Source organism: Chiloscyllium plagiosum, chromosome 11 (genome assembly GCF_004010195.1).
Source record: "Chiloscyllium plagiosum isolate BGI_BamShark_2017 chromosome 11, ASM401019v2, whole genome shotgun sequence".
NCBI lineage: Eukaryota > Metazoa > Chordata > Chondrichthyes > Orectolobiformes > Hemiscylliidae > Chiloscyllium > Chiloscyllium plagiosum.
In genome coordinates this window covers 17,642,916-17,667,749 of record NC_057720.1, presented here as the reverse complement: position 1 = coordinate 17,667,749, position 24,834 = coordinate 17,642,916, and the positions used below count along the sequence as shown (strand labels likewise).

Below are 24,834 nucleotides of genomic sequence, written 5' to 3'. Positions count from 1 at the left end.
GCTATTATCATATCTCACCTCTATCCAGACCGCTTCCTACATCTTGACTTTATGAACTTGTGTCACCCCTGAAAGAGAGCCAATCCCTTTTTCCCTAGTTTCCAGTCACTCCTAAATACCATGTTTCCTCAAATATTCATTTTAACTCTCTACCTTCTCCATCGTCAGTCTACAGCACTGTTACAAAGGCTAAAGGAAGAGCATTTTCCAGAAACGTTTCAATAATTTCGGACTGTAAAATGCACTACCCCCCCCCCCTCTCAAAAATAAGGTTTCTTTTTATTTGTAAGATTCACTTTCTCTTTATTTGTTTTCAGATAGCAAACCCATCTATACTAACATCTTTTTCCTTTGTTTCTTTTCTTTGCCTCTCACTATTCTTCTTGACCCTGGAAGACCAACTCTTTTGTCATTAATCTTGCATCTCCCATGCAATCACAGCTCTGTCCTTGTCTCACCGATTCTTTGTTCAAAATCTATTGTGTATTTCTCACTTTTTTTAGTTCAACTTGAAACCATGACTAACTCGTTTTCCATATTTGTGGCCTGATCAGCTGAGTATTTCCAACATTAAAATATCTAAATAAAACAAATCGACTTGCTTGGACATGTTATCACATCACTGAAATGTGGGTTTTGAACCCAAGCCTCCTGGCCCAGGGGCAGGGACACTACCACAAGAACCCTTGTTTACTAATTTGCATAAATAGTGAGCAGTAGAGGCGGTAAATCCATGCATTTCACAAAAAATCTGTTTCATAACATTTCATATCTATGCTTCAATGACATGAAATTATGATACAAGATGTAATTAGTGTGAACAATTCAGTTCCTTTAGACGTTAAACCTTCTTAATAAAATTGTTTCAGTGCATATCTAAAAGTATAAATGTTCTGACAAAATAGTGATCAGTTTTTGGAAGTTAAGAGAACAAAGTAAAATGGCATTGGCCAAAGATCAAAGAGTGATTAAAATCATGCAAGACAATGTCACTAAAAACAAATTTATTGAAAATTGTTTGTTTGAAAAATAGTCTACATAATTACTAAGATATTTGTACTAGACACCCATAGGATTTGAAGGTAAACATCATGTACATTTTAAGAACATCACATTCAATTTAAAAGCAGTACAAATAAATATAACTCATATCAAAGCTTTACAGTACTGCAGTTGAGGTATACTTGCTTTTCCACTGCTCACCTGTTTAAATTATAAATTGCCTCTTGCTACAATTTTCCTCCTCCTCCTGAGGACACCATCTCATGTTGTTGTAAGGTAACATATACATTTGGCGGTTTTTTTTCATTATTTTACCTAACCAGCAACTATCAACAGACTGGTTAGCTCTGTGTTAAGTGGAGTCTGATCTTAGCTTCTCTGATTTTGTGCAGAGACTTTCCTCATTAGGTATCACTCAGAATTAAGAGAAAAAAAAACATATTTGAGGTATTGTATTTACTAAACTGCAATTACTATGCAGAAAAGAAAGTGAAGATTGTGAAGAGGCAAAGAGGCTGTTAATTTCCATTTTTTTCACATCTACATCTATAAAATTTCTATATCCATTCATAATGTAAACTGGCTATGGCAACTTGTCATGCTGGAAACATCATAAATATCAAAGTAGTAATTTAGTATAAAAATGGCAGGATATAATGGTAATTCAATTATACTTATGTTCAAGTTTATACAACTAGAAAACTACACTTGGCCTTGTAACATTAAAAAGTGAACATAATTACATTAAATGACTTCCTATTATGAACAATGTGTCACAAAAATACAGATGGAAATAAGGGACATGGTTTGAAATTAGTTTATGAAATGTTAAATGCAAAGTTACAATAGTTATACAAATTATATTGGATGCATAAAAAGCTGACATCTAAATTTTCAAGTGTAACCTTTATAGAATTTTCTCCCAAATGTATTTACATGTTTGTTCAAAGACTTAGAGCACCTTTTACTTACTAGGTGAAATATTTGTAAACCGACTCATGAATACACATCGCACAGGTGGTGTTTTTCCAGAATTATGTACAGGAGGTTTAAAGCTACTGAACTATTAATTGATGATGGAGACCTGTTTTGCAGAATATTAAAGTACTTTATTTTACAGTGAAAGTCCCAGATGCTTCAAGGAAGAGCTTTTTAACTGATGTTTAGTAGGTTTGATGGTTCTACAAAACTATTTACAAGAATAACAACATTGTTCTTCATTGTTGCCAGAGCAGCTTATGGTCAAGTCATTGAGTGTATTTCAGATACGTCGGTTCTTCATTGGTAAAAGACTTGAGGGTTAAAGAAGAAGGTAGAATGAGGTTGAGAAACATAACAGTCATGATTGAATGGTGGAGAAGATTCAATCGTCTGAATGGCCTCTACTCTATGTTCTTCCCAGCCTATCACTGTACTGGAAAAAATATCAAATTCCAGCCCTTCATATACTACATTCAAAATGCATGATTACTTTTCTATTTTGTAATCTATATTTTTCCCACAACAAACATTTACCGTTTTATTACCAGGCATTTTCACAGTAACCAGGATCAGGTGTTTCTCCAATATCATGCAAAAACAGTGTACACTTCAAAATAGAACTTTCAACACAGTAAATCACTCTAAGATGTGTCAGTACCATGGATGATGCAATGCAGGTTCTCAGCTATGATTTTTCATTACTCTTGAAGGGCTCTGGAATGCTCTTAAGAGCTCAGCATCATTTGCTTATTTATCGGGGACCTTTAGTAAAGTCACCTTGAAACATTTTCATATTTATTACACATTTCAAGTTTTCTGCACCTAAAACTTTCAGAATTATGTACACTAAAACACAAGAGAATGGGTGAAAATTTTTCAAATGAGAACATTTTATCCAATTCTTAAAGTTAGAGATAATATACAGTTAGAATAATTTTGCAATGAAACTTCCATCTTCTTTTCAAAAGAAGTAAACTAAAAAAAAAAAATCTGCAATCAAGTTATGAAGGCAATGCATTTCAGAATAAGTGGTTAAGCAGCTTTTGAACCACCAGCACCTCAAATTAAAATACTGCCTTTAGCATATCTATTAATTTGTATAAAGAAACAGTTTTCCTTTACAGCATGGCATGAACAACAGCATACTTTTGTTCATGTTTTGTTCAAGATGTGATATTGAATAAAGAGCATAGGATTAGTTTTGATGCTTGGTTACTAGATTTGAGTTATTCATTCATTCACACGTTTAAGTCTAGACAGCAATCTAACTTTTAGAGTTTAAGGCTGGATCTTTGTACTAAAACTAGTTTTATTTTACACTGGTATGCAAGTAGGAACATTTGTATTTTCAAACTTGTGGGTAATAAGCACGGGAAAATAAGAAAACGTACTCTAACTGCACGTGAATAATCATGCAGTTCCAAGTCAGGTCATTTCACAGATTAAATCAAAGTGGGAGAAGCCGACTGAAACGTGATTAAACCGTAGGATTTCAAGGATATCTGCAAACATTGTTCCTAGAAGGTGTGTCCTGCCCACGAGTCCACTTGTGAGATCTCATTTAAGGTGTTGCTTGGGGCTTCTAAATCAAATTGGACTTCATTCTGCATAGCCACAGGTAAGGTAAACTTATTAGCACCTGTACAAAAACTTGACGTAAAGCTAAGCCTCGTCAAAAGCATAATTTTCTAATATTCCATTATTTTCCATCCAGTTTTTCACATAGCTTTCAATCAAATCAAAAAAGCATATGGTAACAAAATTATGACCATCTCTGAATTTACAGGATGCAAAATAATCAGTGCTATTTAAAAGTTTCTCAAATAAGCATTTGCATTATCAAAGAGCAATGAAATTGTGTTAATTTCTCATGGACGCATTTCATGTATGTCTAGTTTATGTTGAGTCGGCTCAACATAATCAAATTATACCTGCAATAATAGAAAATTCCCAAGTTGGACTAAGAAAAAAAAAATCACATTTTGTTTTAAACAGCTAGCATATCCTGTAAGTTTATAAAGAAAAAGGATAAAACTATATTAGTTCAGATTCTGGTCCCATGGCCATTGTATCAATATCTAAAACCTCAAAAAATTAAAAAAACAAAATACAGCCCTCAATTCCAAACAAGATTTTTATGCTGAGTTTTACCGAAGTTCATATGTCTTGGCTTCAAAGGTTACCCTCATTACTACCTATTCTGATCAATTTAAAAAAAAATAATTTGGTTTTCTAAAATTTTACAATGAAAATGAAAAGAAGCGTTTCAATTTTAGACAAACTAATATTTTACAAAGGTTTCTTATGCCTGAGTCCCAAATTTAAAGTAAAGCATCATCGACATACATGCTTATCCTCTTCACAAAGACCTCCCAAACGGTAATTCTGTAACAAAATGTCAAGTACACAATTTTATTTTCTACTATGGCATCCAATAGTGACACACTAAGATTCTGTTAAGCTACAGAAAAAGGACAGGACCATGTGACATATGGATTAAATTCATCTTGCATCCCAATGCACACAATTTAGTGGGTATGCTTAGTGATGGGTTTCCAGTTCCACAATTGTCCATTCCCCCTGTGGAGACACTGATTCTTCTGGTGAAAAACTGGCCACTGTAATGCTAGCTGTGGAGTCCTCTGAAGGAGACTGCAGTTCTGTCCATTTATACCATGCCTCTTTTTCAACTGCAATTCTACCTGGAGTCTTACAAGCATCTCTAGAAAGGAAGAGTGTTTGGTTGATCAGATACTTTGCTAAATTGATATCTTCAGGTAGACAGTTAACAATTCCACAATTTAGATCCTGATCTCCAAGAAGCTGCTTAAGTAGTATCCAGTCTCTTTTTGCAAAGTGTTCATTTTCTTCTTTGTGCACATGGTTCACTTCTACCTCTGAACTCCGATCCACATCTTCTATTATTTCCATCTCGTATATGGGAGAAAGGGTTTTTGAAGGGCGACGATCAAATGTGCAGCTTTGTGATCTGTCACAATCAGCTAAGTTTCCTGAAACAATTCATAATACTAAACATTGTAAATATTCCAATATTGAAAAACTTCAAATGGGGCTGCTGCACAGTAGATTATTTTGGGAGTATTTTGGTTAATAGACTGAATGCAAGAATGATCAAAGATTTTAAAGCAGTTTCTGATGGACTAAAGGGCAGGAGCTGGATAAAAGTTAATACAGGTTAAAAGATGAAACAACAAAGGCACATGGCCAAAAAAAGATGAATGATCAAAGTAAAATTAATGTTACTTATCCAATTAGATAATCCAGAAACAAATTGGCAATGTTGGAAAACATCATACAAATGTTCCATCCATTCTTCTGAAATTACTTGTAGTTTTCACACAGCTACTCAGATTTAAAATGAGTAGATTCCTACCTTTGCTACAAGTGTATTTTTGACAAATTGTTAAGTTTTCTATGATAACTTTGGAGCATCTGATTCCAGTAAAATGAAAAGTAACAGGACATTATGTAATTTATAGATAATGCTGTAACCTCTCAGTTCCCAGGATAGCAAGGTACATCAAGATGAGGACCTGGACTAGAGCCTGTGATTTTTGTCCATGGCCCTTACATTACTCCAAGGGAGTTGTGGAACATTTACCGGTCATGGATAATTTTTTTTTTTAAAAAAAGCATCATGATTTAGCCCTGACTAATTGTTCAAAATTTGTGGATTTAAAGTTGGGTTAAACCTCAATTTTCATTCGAATTGCATATGTTACAGGCCATGTGCTAATGTTTTGTGCAACTGTTTGATCGGATTTGTTGTTCTGTACAGTGCCACACGTTAATTAATAAAATAAGTAAAAAGATCAGGAAAATCTGATGCAGTTTATTAGGTTAGTAAACCAGTTAAAAGATCAATCATTCATCAAGCAAAAAAAACCTCAGCAAAAGCCTTAATTGTAATTGCTAAGCAAACCAGAGAGCCAATAGTTAGACAATCATTGAAATACATTTGGCAGAACTTAACTTAGTAGGAACATGAGCACAAAATTTAATTACATCCTGGACAAAACAAATACAGTATTCATAATACACTTTGCTGGACAGTTACCTCAAATCTAATTAATTTTGATTTACAGAACTGTGTACAAGTACTGCTATTAACATTTCAGTGCAAATGTAGTTTAGGTTCACTCATCGATCGGCAAAGTGACATTTTCCCAATGCCCGGAGACCAAACCACTTTAAACTTGTTCGACAAGTGTGAAAACACACTTACTTGCAAATCAGTCTTTGCAATGAACTCCTAAAATCTAATACTTTGGCATTCCAACTGCTTGAAGGACTGTGTTAGTTTAATCTTGCATGCCTAGCTCCAAAGGTTCAACGTGCAACACATCTCCAAGGTAGACTTACCAACATCTGGTTTAATACATTGAACGTTATTACACATTAAATACATGGTTTTGGCTAAATGATCTTTAATGTCATACATAGAAAATGGCCTTAAGATTCTGGAGTGCAGGTTCTCTTCTTTCACGCAATTGTAATTAAATATGAACTAAATTCTCATAGTAGTCATGCTAACAATTACTGGAAGAATTGTACATGTTCACATTTAACAATACAAGATGTACTCCTCCTACACTCTGTACTTTGAAAACTACATTCCAATAGTTCCACAAACTAAACTGATGTGGTCTTACTTTTACTGCTCTGCATTTTGGCAATTTGACACAAAGCTGAGTGCCATCTTCAGACCAAGTGGTTTATATTGTGATCAAAGGTTAATTACAATATACATTACCTGTTGGCAAAGTATTATTAGTTTGCTCATTGGGTGTGGAGTTGTAAGCTTGCACATACTCTTTTTCCATATTAGCTAAATGCTCATTTGTAGCAACGTCATCACTGTGTACACTGGAAGAATGCCCTTTCTGGCAGAGATGCAAATGGCAGGGTCTTTCCTGAGGTCTATTGTCACCACCACCACCATCACCTGCAGGCTGGATATTATTTTCTTCAGTTAACATGTTATCCTCAGATTGGTTTTCAAGCATGTTTCCTTCCATCTGGTCCTTTTCTTCATGTTTACTTTCTACTTCATCAAAAGGTTCACCACACTGATGGGGTGCAACAGCTTCAATATTGACTTGCTTTGTCGCTTCTATATCTGTTGAAACAACCTGCAGTAATGCACAGTCAGCCAACATGCTAGTTTCATCTGCAGGTGGTGAAGGACTTGGTTCCTTTGTTTGTTTTTTGGCCTTCTCTTGATGAAGGTGGCTATACACCAAAAAGTCATCATCAATTTCCAGCGAGTACCGTGAATAGTAGGTTCTGCCATAACGTTGGTGGCCACTTTCATGGGAACCACCATCAAATACATCGGACGGAGTAAGAGAACCAAAAGAGAATGCAAGAGGACTTTCAGCTTCTCCTTCATCAGAACCCAACTCCTCACATTCATCCACAGATAGCAGAACAGAACGCTTAAAATTTGCAGCTGAAGAAAAGTTTGTAACCTCTGTGTCATTTTCTGTAACGTCTTCAAAAGCCAGGTTATCAATACCTTGAAAGTGGTAAATGCCCTGGTCGGGAGGGGGTGGAGGTGGAGGTGGAGGAAGAGGGGAAGGGAAAACTTCCTCTGTATTCTCAATTTCGGATTTATCTTCTTCAGTCACTTCACATGAAGACAAAATATCTGAGGCAGGATCTAATTTATCACCACCAGGAACAGCATCTTCTTCACTGCCTCTTTCCACTGCTTTACTGCCTGGAGATATTCTGGAACAATGATTAATTAGTGATTCTCTTGTGCTAGCACCTCTTGTCTTCCCATGTGGCTCTATACCTTTCACTTTTACTTCTACTCTTAATCCACTGTCATATTCCTTAAGCTCTTCAGGCGTGCTCGTATCACTGCTACTTCTCCCAAGAAAGTCATGACATACAACTGTACTGCACTTGGAAATACCCCTCTCGTTTGATCCATCATCATCCTGGGAACCTCCAGCATCATAGTCTTCAGAATTAGGTTTTATATCATCAGATGAGGTTGTTGCACTTCCAGTATCTGTGTCTGGACTTTGCTTTGGGAAAGATGCATCTGAGGCTTGGTAGCCTTCTGTGCCCAAGTTCCAAGATTCTACTAGTGGAGTTTCTGAATGCTCATGATTTTCTGGGATTCCTGACTCGTCTATTTCTTTATGTAAATCTGATGGAACTGGCTTTTCATCTTGTTTTAAGTTATACTTTGCAGCGTCACTAGTTTGGTCAAATGAGTGAGTATAAATTGTTGCACTATTTAGTTCAAATATACCTTTATTTAGAACATGGTCCCCATCTGTAAAAAGATGGCCAGCTTTAATTTCTTCAGCAAAATTAGTTTCTCTTTGAAGAGGGACTTCCTTGGTTTTCTCACAGCCATTAAAAATCAATAGCTTTGGTTCACAAGATTGATTTATTTGGGGTTCTTTATTTGCAGAAGAAGAATGATCTGGAGAACTATAATGTTTGGTCTTCAGTTCAATGTCTTTAGATGGCTTGTGTGTTGTGTGACCTTCAAAATTAGTTGCAGAAGACATATCTAAAGCTATTTGTAATTTTTCTGATGTACAATTATTTGCTTTTTTAACATGGTTAGATAGGTTGCTGGAGGTAATGATTTGTTGCGAATGTCCACATGTCAAAACATGGTCTCCTTTTGCCAACCTATTATCATGTGAAGCAGTAGGTACTTCTACATTCTGACAGAGTGGTGGCTGATTACTTGGTCCCATTTGATTACTTTTTAACTCTGTTCCACTTTTCACATCATGACACGGAGAATTAGGAGCTGCCTTTTCATTACAACTAGAGGCAGATCTTTTTAGGCTAGAACTTGTTTTGGTTGTCACCGGAAGCAACTTAGTTGATGGCTTTCTTACATTGGGTAGAGACGCACTTTTCTCTTTCAGAGCAACCTTACTGGAATTAATAGGTGTCCGTGGACTTGCGGTGCCAAGTTGTGTCATTTTCCTTGTATTTGTCTTTATTGCAGAGAGGGCTGCTGCTTTCACTGGTTTAGAATTATTAGCCTTTGTAAATATTTCATTAGCCATTATTTTTTCACAGTTTGGAACTTTAGTAGGCTGTTTTGAAGCATCACTTTGTTCTGAAATAAGGGCTGCTTTTTCTAAAACCACTGTCCCTCCTTTTGGATCTAGAACAATAAAGTTTTAAATGGTCAAAAACTGTACAAAATACCATACAGTTCTTAAAAAAAAGTATATCTGTAATACAAGTAAACAAAAATACTTCTTTAATGTGCATCAAAATAGTAGCATGTTTAGTAAACATTCAGATGTAAAAGGTCACCGTGAATTTTAATTTTAGGACACAGACTCTGATCCTGTGAACTATTTTATGGAATTTACAATATCATGGCTTGCTTTGTACAGAAGCCATGGACGGCATTTATGCTCCCCTTAAGCTGCCTCATAGAACATAGAAGAATACAGCGCAGTACAGGCCCTTTGGCCCTCGATGCTGCGCCGATCCAAGCCCACATAACCTACACTAGTCCACTATCCTCCATATGCCTATCCAATGCCCGCTTAAATGCCCATAAAGAGGGAGAGTCCACCACTGCTACTGGCAGGGCATTCCATGAACTCACGACTCGCTGAGTAAAGAACCTACCCCTAACATCTGTCCTATACCTACCACCCCTTAATTTAAAGCTATGCCCCATCGTAATAGCTGACTCCATATGTGGAAAAAGGTTCTCATGGTCAACCCTATCTAAATCCCTAATCATCTTGTACACCTCTATCAAGTCACCCCTAAACCTTCTTTTCTCCAATGAAAACAGCCCCAAGTGCCTCAGCCTTTCCTCATACGATCTTCCTACCATACCAGGCAACATCCCAGTAAACCTCCTCTGCACGCGTTCCAGTGCCTCCACATCCTTCCTATAGTATGGCGACCAAAACTGCACACAATACTCCAGATGCGGCTGCACCAGAGTCTTATACAACTGCAACATGACCTCAGGACTCCGGAACTCAATTCCTCTACCAATAAAAGCCAGTACGCCATATGCCTTCTTCACAGCGCTATTTACCTGGGTGGCAACTTGGTGTACATGAACACCAAGATCCCTCTGCTCATCCACACTACCAAGTATCCAACCATTAGCCCAGTACCCCATCTTTTTGTTACTCTTATCCATCATCAAACCCTATCATCACAGGCTTGTACTCTTTTCCTCCATCACATGGTTATCTAGTTGCCTTACGTGTATCCAAGATAGTGAACAAAGTTAAAAATCACAACACCAGGTTATAGTCCAACAGGTTTAATTGGAAACACACTAGCTTTTGGAGCGACGCTCCCCAGCCACTACCACCTGATGAAGGAGCATCGCTCTGAAAGCTAGTATGCTTCCAATTAAACCTGTTGGACTATAACCTGGTGTTGTGCGATTTTTAAACTTTGTACACCCCAGTCCAACACCGGCATCTCCAAATTAAAATAGTGAACTACTAGTGACAGTGAGGTCCACATTCTTATCACTCTCTAGGTTAGGAACATTTTCATTATGGAAAGGGACTGCAGTTATTCTAATCGGGAAGGGTTGAGGTTTTCTGATGCAAGGCCTTTTGGAGGTCTTGGAGATTATGAAAGACAGGAGAAGCTGAATGATTTTCTTGACTCTTCCACAGATTGATGATAAGAGAAGTCTCAAACAAGTGTCTGTTGACACCAGGTGTGCAATGTTAAGTTCCAACTACGCGTTCTCACTGTTTTCTTGTTAAAAACTGACTGAATGGGTGTGTGCAATTCTTAAAAGAAAATTTAAAAATTTAAATCTTTCATATATTTTCTTAAAAAAAAATGTATGTTTGTTAGGTTCTTTAACATTTAAATTTAATTCAGATATTTTTCTGCTGAAGTGCATGGTTTCATACAGCATGGAAACAGACTCTTCATCCAACTGGTTCATGCCAACCTTGTTCCCAAACTCAACTAGTCCCATCAGCCTGCATTTGGCTCATATCCCTCCAAACCTTTCCTATTCATGCACTTATCCAAATGTATTTTAAATGTTCTAAGTGCATTGCATTTACCACTTCCTCTGGCCGTTCATTCTACACATGAACCAATGTGTAAAAAAGTTACCCCTCACGGGTAACTCATTCTCCTCTCACCTTAAAAATATGCCTAGTTTTGAATTCCTCCACCCTACACACGTTTTCTTGGACCCTGAGGTTTTTATAATCCTCTCAGGTCTCCCCTCAACTTCCTGTGTTCCAGCGAAAGAAAGTCCCAGCCTATTTTTATAATGCAAAGTCCTCCATTCCCAGCAACATCCTGGGTAAATCTTTTCTGAACCCTCTCCAGTTTAATAATACCCATCCTATGACAAGATGACCAGAACTGTACACAGCACTCCAGAAGAGGCCTCACCAATATCCTGTACAACCTCAACATGACAGTCCCAATTACTATATTCAAAAGGCCTGAACAATGAAGGCAAGCATGCTAAATGCCTTCTTAGATTAGAGTGGTGCTGGAAAAGCACAGTTCAGGTAGCATCCGAGGAGCAGGAAAATCGACGTTTCGGGCAAAAGCCCTTCATCAGGAATCCTGATGAAGGGCTTTTGCCCGAAACGTCGATTTTCCTACTCCTCGGATGCTGCCTGACCTGCTGTGCTTTTCCAGCACAACTCTAATCTAGAAACTGGTTTCCAGCATCTGCAGTCCTTGTTTTTACCTAAATGCCTTCTTAACTATCCTGCTTGTGATGCAGATTTCGAACAATTATGTACCTAAACCCCTAGGTTTCTGTTCTACACTACCCAAGGCCATACTATTAATAAAGTCCTGCTCATGTTTGTTTTACCAAAATGCACATTTATCCAAATTAAACATCGTCTGCCACTCCTTATCCCATTGGCCCAATTGATCAAGATCTACATGTAAGCTTAGATAACCTTTTTCCACTGTTCACTATACCACCAATTTTGGCGTTATCCACAAACTTACTAACTATGCCTCCTAAATTCTCACCAAATCATTTTGTGAATAATAAACAAAGTGAACCCCGTACTGATCCCTATGGAACATCATTGATCATAGTCCAGTCCGAAGAACAAAACTCCACATCCACCTTCTATCTCGGCGAGCTCACCTTGAATCCAGTGTGACCTAACTTTAGTTAGTTTACCATGTGGAGCCTCATCAAAGGCTTTACTAAAGTTCAAGTAAATAACATCTACCACCTTGCCCTCGATCTTTTTGCTTACTTTCTCAAAACAACTGAGTCAGGGTTGAGAGACATTATTTCCTGCGCACAAACATGCTGATTACCATTCCTTGCCTCCCCAAACTCATCCATTACTGACGGTGCTGATTGTACCCTTTCATAACAGGATATAGGCAGATTGGTGACTTGGGCACAAATGGCAGATGGAGTTTAATCCAGCCAAATGCAAGGTGATGTATTTTGGAGGATCAAATTTAGCTGTGAATTATACTGTAAATAACAGAACCCTTAGGAACATTAACATATAGACGAATCTGGGTATGCAGGTCTATAGTTGCCAAAAGTGGCAACATAGGTGGCCAAGGTGATCAAGAAAGCATATTAGATTAGATTCCCTATAGTGTGGAAACAGGCCCTTCGGCCCAACCAGTCCACACTGACCCTCCGAAGAATAACCCACCCAGACCCATTTCCCTCTGACTAATGCACCTAACACTTTGGGCAATTTAGCATGGCCAATTCACCTGACCTGCACATCTTTGGACTGTGGAATTGGCATGCTGGCTTTCATCAGCTGAGACATGGAGTACAAGAGTTAGCAACCCATGTTTGCAGCTTTATAAAACCCTTGTTAGGCTGCATTTGTATTAGTGTGCGCAATTTTAGTCGCCACACTTTTGAAAGTTTCCATGCCCTTCTGGTAGAGTGCAGAGAAGGTTGACAAGATGTTGCCTGGTCTCAAGAGAATTTGCTATGCGGGAAGATTAAAAAGGCTAGGAAAGATGACAGCTGAGAGGAGACCTGATACAGATCTACAAATTGAGAGGCATAGATAGGGTAGATAGTCAGAGGCTTTTTCTCCTAGGGTTGAAGTTTCTAATACAAGGGGGCACAGGTTCAAGGTGAGAGGGGGATGTTTGAAAGAGATGTGCTGGCTAAGTTTTTCAAGCAGGGAGTGGTAGGAGCCTGGAAAACACTGCCAGAAGAGGTGATGGAAGCAGGCACATTGGCAACATTTGAGGCATTTGGATGGTTACGTGAACAGGAAGTAATAGAGGGATATGAACCAAATAAAGGGCAGAAGGTTTTTTTTTAAGTTTAGTTAGGGCATGATCAACAGCACAGGCTTGGAGGGCCAAAGCGCCTGTTCCTGTGCTGTACTCATCTTTTGTTCTTTAATTCACCTCCAATAACTTACCCAGCACCGATGTCAGGCCCAGGCTTCTCCTTACAGCCTTCCTTAAATGAAGGCACATTAGTTACCCTCAAGTCTTCCAGCATCACACCCATGGTTACAGATGACAAATATTTCTGTTAGGGGCCCTGCAATTTTCACCCACAACATCCTTAGTAACACTTGTTCAGGATCCAAAGATTCACCCATCAGCACTCCAGCACTACTTTTTGTTTAACGTGAACTGCTTTCAAAATATTATTTATTTTCAAGTTCTCTAGCCTCCATTTTTCTCACAGTAAAAATTGGTATGAAATATTTACCATTTCTTGAGGTTCAACACAAAGATTACCTTATTACTCTTTAAGGGGCCTACTTTGTCTAGTTGTGCTTTTGCTCTTAAATGAATTTGTGGAATCCCTGTGGATTATCCTTAACCTTATCTGTCAAGGCCGTCTCATATTCCCTTTTCCTTTCCCGATTTCCCTTTGAAGAATGCCCCTACATACACTATATTCAAGAGATTCATTTGATCCCAGTTGTCTATGTTACTTTTTCCATTCTTGAGTAGAACCTCAATATCTTTATTCATCCATTGTTCCCTAATCTTAGCAGCCTTGTCCTTTCACTAACAGGAACATAATTCCTCCGAACTCTTGTTATCACACTTCTAAAAGCCTCCCACAGACACAGCCTATGTTTAAAAAAAAACCCAAAGAATCAAAGACGATTATTAGATTGGATATGATTTCATGCAAGCACCTCAAACTGGATGCATGGAGGGAGTACACAAGAACAATGGAAAATTTCCTGGAGAGCTATAAATGGTGAATGCAGGGTAGAGGAGAACCTGAATAAGCCATGGAAATTTCTCAAATCAAAAAGGGCCTAAAAAATTAAGTCACAGTCCTTTGTAAAGGCAAGGATGAGACTTTTGACTTGAGGGAGTTTTGACCTTTTCCTGACACATAACTTGTGGTTTATAAAATCATGAGGGGTTTACATAAGGTGAATAGCAAGGGTCTTTTCCTTAGGGTGGGGAGTTCAAAACTAGGGGGCATATTTTTAAAGGTGAGAGGAGAAAGGTTTAAAAAGGACATGAGGAGCAACTTTTTTTAAAAAACAGAGTGGTTAGTTTGTGGAATGAACTTCCAAAGGAACTGTTGAGTGCAGATACATTTAGAACATTAAAAGATATTTAGATAATTACATGAATAGGAAACATTGAGGGATATGAGCCAAATGCACACAAGTGGGATTAGTTTGGGAACATGGTCAGCACTGACTAGTTGGAAGGGTCTGTTTCCATGCTGAATGACTAATCTATAACTGCGGACGCTGGAAATCTGGAACAAAAATATGAACAGCTGGAGAAACTCTGCAGGTCTGGCAGCATCTGGGGAGAGAAATCAGAGTTAACGTTTCCGGTCTAGTAACCTTTCTTCGGGAGGATTCTGAACAAGAGTCACTGGACTTGAAAAGTTAACTCCGATTTCTCTCTCTATTAGCACCGCCAGACCTACTGAGTTTTCCAGCAATTTGTTTTTGTTACAGCCTTGTATAGCAGAGTTCTCTAGTTCTGGTCATCAAAATGTGTTCTAAGGTTCAATCATGATTAGCACATTCTGTGCTTTTAGAACCCCCTTCCAGAAGAGATTAATCTCCACACCTTAAAACAAAAAAAAACACAAGGACTTGGTGAGCTGCATTACTGGTTTTAGTGACATGTGCACCAGTACCCTCTGATCCATGTTTTTCAACCCATTAGGACATTTATTTTCTGAATAGTATGGGACCAATTTATTCCTCCTACAAATATTGTCTGGATTCATACTTGCTTGGAGAGTAAATGCCTAACCCACATTTTGCCATAATTCTACTCTTTTATAACTACCCAACTAATCTGGTGTTATCTGAAAACTGAGGTTATACTTCCAGTGCCAGTCTAAAGCATTTCTCAATGGCACTTACTCTTTTGGACTGAAATGTAGTTAAAACAAAATCAAACAGTTGCTTAAATCATAAAACTAGATGTCAAAGTAATCTCTGGTTCTCACTCCTGTTGACATTCAATTGCTTAGTTTATGGCCATTTCTGTTTTGAAAAGGTAAGTCCATTTCAAGAATCAGGACACAGGGTCCTTTGGGAACAATGCTCCAATGGAACAAGTAGCTCAACCAAATCAAGTGAAATGTGAAGTGATATACAAGTTGCCTGCAAGACTGGTACGTTTTGCCCATTCCCAAGTCAGCCTTGAACTAATTGGCTGTCTAGGCTAATTCTGGGGGCAGTTAAGAGTCAACCAGATTGTTGAGGGCCTGGAATTACATGTATGCCAGACCAGGTAAAGACAGCAAATTTCCTTCCCCGAAAAGGTCTTTAGTGAACATGACGGGCTTTCAAAAGTCCATGGTTGAAAATATGTTGCTGGAAAAGCGCAGCAGGTCAGGCAGCATCCAAGGAGCAGGAGAATCGACGTTTCGGGCATGAGCCCTTCTTCATTCCTGAAGGCTCATGCCTGAAACGTCGATTCTCCTGCTCCTTGGATGCTGCCTGACCTGCTGCGCTTTTCCAGCAACACATTTTCAGCTCTGATCTCCAGCATTTGCAGTCCTCACTTTCTCCTTTCAAAAGTCCACACCTAATTGCCAAAAGACCAGCTTTTTCAATTCCATATTTTACCGAATTCAAACCCACATCCCCAGAACATTAGCCTGGGGCTCTGGATTACAGGCTCAGTGGAATTACCACTGGCTCCCTGTTCTCACTTGGTAAGGATAAGACCTTGTATACTCAGTTTCTGGTTTCATGGGTCACATCACAATCAAAACCAATAATCTCTTCCTTCCCACACGGAACGCAGAGGCCACTTGTAACAGATTGACAACTCAGGGTGGCCAGAGAATGGAATCAGAGTTTTCACTCTTGCAGAGTTTAAATGCCCAGCGCTCGGTCCACAATTAACCAAAATTATTAGAGAAATGTACTCAAGAAATTTAAATCAGTTAAGTTTATGCTGCGCAGCACAGAAAAATGTTTTTATTAGCTTAAGTATTCTTGCCAAAAGATATTAAACATTAAAAGGAAAGGAAAGTATTTAACCAGTATGCTAAATTCACTGGAATTTCTCCACAGAAAGCTGCAGTTTGAAAGCACTGCATGAACAAAATTTATCACAAAAAAAAATCAATATTAAGCATTTCTGTATAGAGAAAAACTCTGAAGTCGTTTGCTACTATTTGCACACAAAGTCATTATTAATAAATTAGACTGGTAAATGTTGGTAAGCAGAGAAATTTGGACGTCCTCACACACAAGTCACAAAGAACATACAGACACAGTATGTTTGCTTCTAATGTAAGGACATTGGAGCATAGAGCAAGGTTTTAACTTACCTTGGAAACAATGCAACAAAGGCTCACTGAAAGGAGCAGAGAGCTAGTAGAGCGCTTATATTCTTTGCAGGTTAACAAGAGTGACAACAGAAGCATATAGAATTCTTAGGTAAGAAGTAGTAGTTACCAAGAGGCTGTTTGCTTGGCTAAAGCTAAGAGTTAAAGTCTCAGGTTAGGGATCAGCCATTTGGGACAGAGATGAGGAGGAATTTTTTTTTTAAAATTCAGCAGTTCTAAGTCTTTAAGAATCCAGAGACTTCGATCAGCCTGAAGATGGATTACCTTCCCTTAATGAAGTAGTAGGCCTCAGGGCCACGGTACATATTGCCTATGTTCTTCACCAGAAGATACAGTTGAGTTAGTGAATGATACGGTTGAGTTAGTGAAGCAACGAACAAGGCAACAAAGAGTCAGAGATGTATAACATGGAAACAGATCCTTCGGTCCAACCCGTCCATGCCGACCAGATATCCCAACCCAATCTAGTCCCACCTGCCAGCACCCGGCCCATATCCCTCCAAACCCCTCCTATTCATATACCCATCCAAATGCCACTTAAATGTTGCAATTGTAGCTCATTCCATACACTTACCACCCTCTGTGTGAAAGAGTTGCCCTGTAGGTCTCTTTTATATCTTTCCTTTCTCACCCTAAACCTATGCCCTCTAGTTCTGGACTCTCCGACCCCAGGGAAAAGACTTTGCCTGTATACCCTATCCATGCCCTTCATAAATTTTGTAAACCTCTTAAGTTCACCCCTTAGCCTCTGACGCTCCAGGGAAACAGCCCCAGCCTGTTCAGCCTCTCCCTGTAGCTCAAATCCTCAAATCTTTACTGAACCCTTTCAAGTTTCACATCTTTCCAATAGGAAGGAGACGAGAACGGCACGCAATATTCCAACAGTGGCCTAACCAATGTCCTGTACAGCCGTAACATGACCTTCCAACTCCTGTACTCAGTACTCTGACCAATAAAGGAAAGCACACCAAACGCCTTCTTCACTATCCTATCTACCTGCGACTCCACTTTCAAGGAGCTATGAACCTGCACACCAAGGTCTCTTTGTTCAGCAACACTCCCTAGGACCTATCATTAAGTGTATATGTCCTGCTAAGATTTGCTTTCCCAAAATGCAGCACCTTGCATTTATCCGAATTAAACTCCATCTGCCACTTCTCAGCCCATTGGCCCATCTGGTCCAGATCCTGTTGTAATCTGAGGTAATCCTCTTTGCTGTCCACTACACCTCCAATTTTGGTGTCATCTGCAAACTTACTAACTGTACCTCTTATGTGTTCCCACAAAAGGAAATAATCTTTTCACATCTACCATATCAGTTTCTTTAAAGAATAGCATAAGTTTCAATAAAGTGCCTCTCAATCTTCCAAATTCCATATCAGCCTAGTGAACCTTCTCTGGATTGCCTCCCACACCAGATGTATTTTTTCTTCTTAGACAACGGGCCCAAAACTGTTCACAACATTTGAGCTCTGGTATAGCTTGTGCTTTATACAATTTTAATTAAAACTCCTTCTTTTATGGTCAACTCCCTTGAAAATAAAGACTAACATTCCATTTGTCTTCCCTATTACCTGCTGAACTTAGTTGCAGATTTTTATGAAGAACAGATGAGGATGCTCAAATCTCTGTTCTGTAGCTTTGTGCGGTCATTCTTAATTTGAATAATATTCACCTCCTCTATTCTGCCTACCAAAGTGCATGACCTCACATTTCCCCAGATAATCCATCAGCCATTCACTTAACCTGTCTCTTTTTTTTTTTGCAGACTGTCATACTCACCACTTGCCTTTCCACCTATTTTTGTGACATTCACAAATGTGGCCATAATACATTCATTTTCCTCATCCAAATAATTTAAATTTGACAATAACTGTGGCCAACACTGATCTCTACAGCACACTACTAGTTACAGGCAGCCATCTTGACAATGTTCTTCTTATCTCAACTCTACCTTCTTTTAGTTTAGCAAATAGTTTATCCATGCTAAAATCTTTTATCCATGCAGGGGCAACATGGTGGTTCAGTGGTTAGCATTGCTGCCTCACAGTGACAAGGACCCAGGTTTGATTCCAGCATCGGGCGACTGTCTGTTTGCACATTCTCCGAGTGTCTGTGTGGATTTCCTCCTACAATCCAAAAATGTGCTGGTTAGGTGAATTGCTAAATTGCCCATTGTTCAGGGATGTGAAAGTTAGGTGCATTAGTCAGGGTAAATGTAAATAGGGGAATGGGTCTGGGTGGGATACTCTTTGGAGGGTCAGTGTGGACTTGCTGGACCGAAGGGCCTGTTTCCATACTATAGGGATTCTGTGGACTCAAATATACTACCTCCAACATCAAGGGTTCTTAAGTATTTAATATTTGGTACCTTGTTAAATGCCTTCTGAAAGTTCAAATATATTAAATCTACTTTTTTTTCCTTTATCATCCTATTTGTCACCTTCAAGAATTCTAGTAAATTTGTCAGGCATGATTGCATGAAGGGGAGTGTCTAGAAGAGTCATTCTCAATCATAATATTTCTAAATTGTCTATTACATTCTTTACATAATGGTCGCCAACATTTTCCCAATAACAGATATTAAGCTAACTGGCCTATGTTTTTTGGTCTCCTCCACTTTCCAAATGAAAAAGTATAACATTTGCTTCCATAAGACCGTAAGATATAGAGGCAGAATTATGCCACTTAACCCGTCGAGTCTGGTCTGCCATTTGATTCTAGCCAATACATTTCTCAGCCCCATTCTCCTGCCTTCTCCCCATTCCCGTCGATTCCCTTACCAATCAAGAATTATCTATTTCTGCCTTGGCCTCCACAGTCTTCTGCCTGTAATGAATTCCACAGATTAACCACCCTCTAGCTGAAGAAATTCCTCCCCATCGCAGTTCTAAAGAATTATCCTTTCACTTGGATGTTATGCCCTTGGGTCCTAGTCTCTCTTACTAGAAAAGATAAAGAATCGCCACATCCATTATATCCAGACCTCTCAGTATTCTGCAAGTTTCAATCAGATCCCTCCTCATCCTTCTAAACTCCAGAGTCCTCAATCCCTCCTCAAATGACAAGCCCTTCGTTCCCCAGATCGTTCTTATGAACCTCCTCTGGACCCCCTTCAAGGCTAGCAAATCCTTCGTTAGGTATGGGGCTCAAAATTGCTCTCAGTATTCCAAATGCAGTTGGCCCACAGCCTTATATGGTCTCTGCCATACATCGTTGCTCTGGTATTGTAGCTCTTGCAGTTTTAAAACAGTATCAGTAATTCATGATCAAGTTGTCACCACAAAAGCCACGATGTGCACATAAGATTTTGAAACTGCTGCTAGCAAAAATAAAACAAAGATGTCTGAAGGAGGTTAGTTGTACCTTTAGTTTTGGCTGCCCCAGATGCACTCCTTGCTCTGTGTTGAACAGATGAGTTGCTGCTACTATTCCATGTTTTCTTCATAGAAGCCTGTGACAACCCTTCATCTCTATTTTGTGCCCTCTGTTTGTTTGGCATACTATCAAAAGAGATGCACAATGAAGATAATTCCATATTCAGATTTGTGTCTTTGAGGTTCTAGGTAACTCGAGTTACTATGTGAGTTAGCATGGAGGAATGCAAACCTGATCCATTTTGCGCATAGCATGCAGCCAATATTTGCCTTAAGACAGTCATGAGTGCGCAAAAAATATTTACAGCACAAAACAAATTGGTCTTTTTGGCCAAATGGACCAATTTTAGGTTATACAAAACTTTTAACTGATACTCTAATCTGTACAGGACCGTGCAGTCTCCCTGTACCAAACTGGTTTACAATGACAAATTTAACATCAATTTAAGGTGTGGGAGTTTACTTTCACTGTAAAGTGACGGCCATGATTGACTAAACACTGATCAAAAGAAAACAACATTAATCCAGAAAGAACATATTTACAACAAATGTATCAGTTTATTAGACCACATTCAAGTATGTAAAATACTAATTTAAAAAAAAATCTTCATAGAATGAGTGTGTTGCTGACTAGGACAGTATTTATTGCCCATCTATAAACAGTTATTGACAGAATGATTGTTTTAATCTTTACAGCTAGTGTCCTGTAGTCACTTAATTCTGTTTTCCAATGGTATTCAAGTATGGTCTGACCAATGCAGCTTTGTTGGTCTGTTTCTACAATGTAACATAGAACGTTACAGCCCAGTACAGGTCCTTCGGCCCCCGATGTTGCATCGACTTGTGAAATTAATCTAATGTCGATCTAACCCACACCATTCCATTATTATCTATATGTATGTCCAATGCCCATTAAATGCCCTTAACGTCAGCAAGTCTACTACTGTTGCATGCAGCCATTCCACACCCCTGCTACTTTGAGTGAAGAAACTACCCAGATTCCTAAATCTATCACCCCTCAATTTAAAGCTACGTTCCATCGTGTTTGTTTTTCCTCTGGTGAAGACTCTCTCACTGTCCATCCTATCTAATCGTCTGATTATCTTGTACAACTCAATTAAGTCACCTCTCAACCTTCTCTCCAACGAAAACAGCCTCCGTTCCCTCAGCCTTTCCTCGTAAGGTCTTCCTTCCATTCCAGGCAACATCCTAGTAAATCTCCTCTAAACCCTTCCCAAAGCTTCCACACCTTTCCCATAATGCGGCGACCAGAACTGTACGCCAGACCCCAGGTGTGGCCTTACCAATGTCTTGTCCAGCTGAAGCATGACCTCGTGCCTCCAAAACTGAATCCCCCTACCAATAAACACCAACACACCATATGCCTTCTTAACAATCCTATCAAACTGGGTGGCCACTTTCAGAGATTTATACACCTGGACACAGAGATCACTCTGTTCATCTACACTACCAAGAATTTTACCATTAACACAGAACTCTGTATTCCTGTTACTTCTTCCAAAGTGAAGTACCTCACACTTTTCCACATTAAACTCCATTTGCCACTTCTCAATCCAGCTCTGCATCTTATCCTTGCCCCTCCATAACCCACAACATCCTTCGGCACTATCCACAACTCTGCCTACCTTTGTCATCCGCAAATTTACTAACCCGTCCTTCTAACGTCCACATCCAGATCATTTATAAAAGTGAAACAGCAGTGGCCCCAAACAGATCCTTGTGACACACCACTGGTAACTGAGCTCCAGGATGAAAATTTCTCATCAACCACCATCTTCTGTCTTCTTTCAGCTAGCCAATTTCTGATCCAAACCGTTAAATCACCTTCAATCCCGAAACTCCATATTTTGTGCAATATCCTACTGTGTGGAATCTTATCAAATGCCTTACTGAACTCCACATACAACACATCAACTGCTTTACCTTCATCCACCTGTTTTGTCACCTTCTCAAAGAACTCAATAAGGTTAGTTAGGCACGACCTACCCTTCACAAAACTGTATTGACTATCCCTAATCAAATTATTCCTTTCCAAATGATTGTAAATCCTCTTATAATCTTTTCCAACACTTTACCCACAACCGAAGGAAGGTTCACTGGCCTATAATTACGAGGGTTGTCCTGACTCCCCCTTCTTAAACAAAGGAACAATATTTGCTATCGTCCAGTCTTCTGGCACTACTCCTATCAACAATGCTGACATAAAGATCAAAGCCAAAGGCTCTGCAACCTCCTCCCTGGCTCCCAGAGAATCAGAGGATAAACCCCATCTGGCACAGGGGTCTTACCTATTTTCAGATTTTCAAAAATTGCTAAAACCGCCCATCTAATCTAGTAGCCTGTATCTCCATATTTTCACTAACATTGCCCTTTTCCAATGTGAATACTAATGAAAAGTATTCATTCAGCACTTTCCCATGTCCTCAGATTCCACATATAATTTGCCACTACCGCCTTTGATTGGCCCTAATCTTACTCTAGTCATTCTTTTATTCCTGATATATCTATAGAAGGCCTTAGGGCTTTCCTCACTCTTATCCACCAAAAACTTCTCATGTTCCCTCCTGGCTCTCCTTCGCCCTCTCTTCACATCTTTTCTGGCTAACTTATAATTCTCAAGGCCCCAAACAGAGCCTTCACACCTCATCCTCACGTAAGCTTTCTTCTTTCTTTTGACAAGAGCTTCAACTTCTTTTGTAAGCCATGACCGCCCCCTCTCGACAACTACCACCCTGCCTGATAAGTATATATCAAGAAACCGCAGTAGCTGTTCCTTGAATAAGCTCCAGATTTCACGTATGTCCATCCCCTGCAATTTCCTTCCCCATCCTTTGCATCCTAAATCTTGCCTAATCGCATCATAATTGCCTTTCCCCGCAGTATATACCTATCCCTGCCCATTGCTACTGTAAACATAACCGAATTATGATCACTATCACCAAAGTGCTCACCTACCTCCAAATCTAACACCTGGCCGTGTTCATTCCCCAGTACCAAATCTAATGTGGCCTCACCCATTGTTGGCCTGTCTACATATGGTGTCAGAAAACCCTCCTGCACATATTGAACAAAAACTGACCCATCTAAACTACTTGAACTATAGTATTCCCATCACTATTGGGGCAGTTAAAGTCCCCCATAACAACTACCCTGCTACTCTCGCTTCTATCAAGAATCATCTTTGCTATCCTTTCCTCTACATTCCTGGAACAATTCAGAGGCCTATAGAAAAATCCCAACTGGGTGACTTCACCTTTCCTGTTGCTAACCTCAGCCCAAACTACCTCAGTGGATGAGTCCTCAAATGTTATCTCAGCTGCTGTAATATTACCCTTGATTAACAATGCCAACCACCACCGCCCCCCTCCACTTTTACCATCTTCTCGGTTCTTGCTGAAACATCTAAATCCTGGAATCTTCAATAACCATTCCTGTCCTTTCTCTACCCATGTCTCTGAAACGTCCACAACATCAAAATCCCAGGTACCAACCCACGCTGCAAGTGCACCCACCTTATTTTGGACACTCCTGGCATTCAAGTACACACATTTCAAACCAACACCCTGACTGCCAGTGCCCTCTCGCAACCTTGTAAACCTATCCTTGACCTCACTACCCTCAACCTCCTGTACACTGGAACTACAATTCAGGCTCCCAATCCCCTGCTGCATTAGCTTAAACCTCCCCCCTCCCAAAGAGCGTTAGCAAATTCCACCCCCCACGGATATTGGTACTCCTCTGGTTCAGGTGAGGACCATCCTGTTTGTAGAGATCCCACCAATGATGATCCAAAGCATCTAGATTCCTAAAATCATAATGTCATTAACTGTTACTTTAATAGGTTATTAAGAAAATTGTATCTCCCAAGATCACAATGTCTTTAAGAGGGGGAAAGAGAAGAAGGAATGAAGTTTTAAAAGTACTAATTTACACTTGTATTTTAAAAAAAAACCATTGCTCACCTATTAGAAAGTGGTCTGCCAGTTTTCACTGATGCAGGTGGAGGAGTCTTAGTAGCTTTGGAGACACTTGTGGACCTAACTACAAAGCAGTAAAACAAAGTTATATTTGAATATGGAATTGCTCAATTACAAAACCTAGTTGTAAAACATATACCATATTAGAAAGGAAATGACAAAATGGAACAAAAAACCAAGTGCTTAACTAGGAGCATTTTTACAAAAGCAGATGGAGAACTGTGGCATTTGTAGGAAGAGAATCTCACTGGTGAACCTGACAACTTATATCCTGATGTGCTGCACAGATTTCTAATCGCAACATTGTTTAGTACTTTTATTTCTGACGAAAGGATTTAGAAAGAAATAGTATCCTTGGTTTTGTTTTGTTTTACAATGAGGACTGTAGTTAAAGGAGAGGTGATGGCCGAGTGACATTATTACTGGACTGTTAATCCAGAGACTGGAGATTGAATCCTGCCATGCAGAGATGGTGGAATTTGAATTCAATAAAAATCTGTAATTAAGAGTCTAATGATGCCTGTGAATCTGTTGCTGATTGTCAGAAAAACCCATCTGGTTCCCTAATGTCTTTAAGGGAAGGAAATCTGCCATCCTTATCTGGTCTGCCCCAAATATGACTCCAGACCACAGCAACGTGGTTGACTCTTAACTTCTCTCTAGGCAGTTA

General features: G+C 39.2%; 1 protein-coding gene across 3 annotated transcripts in view; it reads right to left on the bottom strand.

The window, feature by feature from the left end:
• Positions 1–994: 994 nt before the first annotated feature.
• Positions 995–24,834, bottom strand: part of btbd8 (BTB domain containing 8) — a 104,579-nt gene continuing 80,739 nt past the window's right edge. For 2 of the 3 annotated variants that reach the window (XM_043698782.1, XM_043698783.1), the window contains exons 16-19: positions 24,150–24,228; positions 20,156–20,292; positions 6,758–9,154; positions 995–4,994 (exon numbers count right to left, since the gene is read on the bottom strand). In XM_043698782.1, the coding sequence (XP_043554717.1) occupies positions 4,525–4,994; positions 6,758–9,154; positions 20,156–20,292; positions 24,150–24,228 (3,083 nt within the window). In that variant the 3' untranslated portion in view covers positions 995–4,524. The remainder of the gene's footprint in view (positions 4,995–6,757; positions 9,155–20,155; positions 20,293–24,149; positions 24,229–24,834) is intronic. The other variant, XM_043698784.1, reaches the window with a different exon arrangement.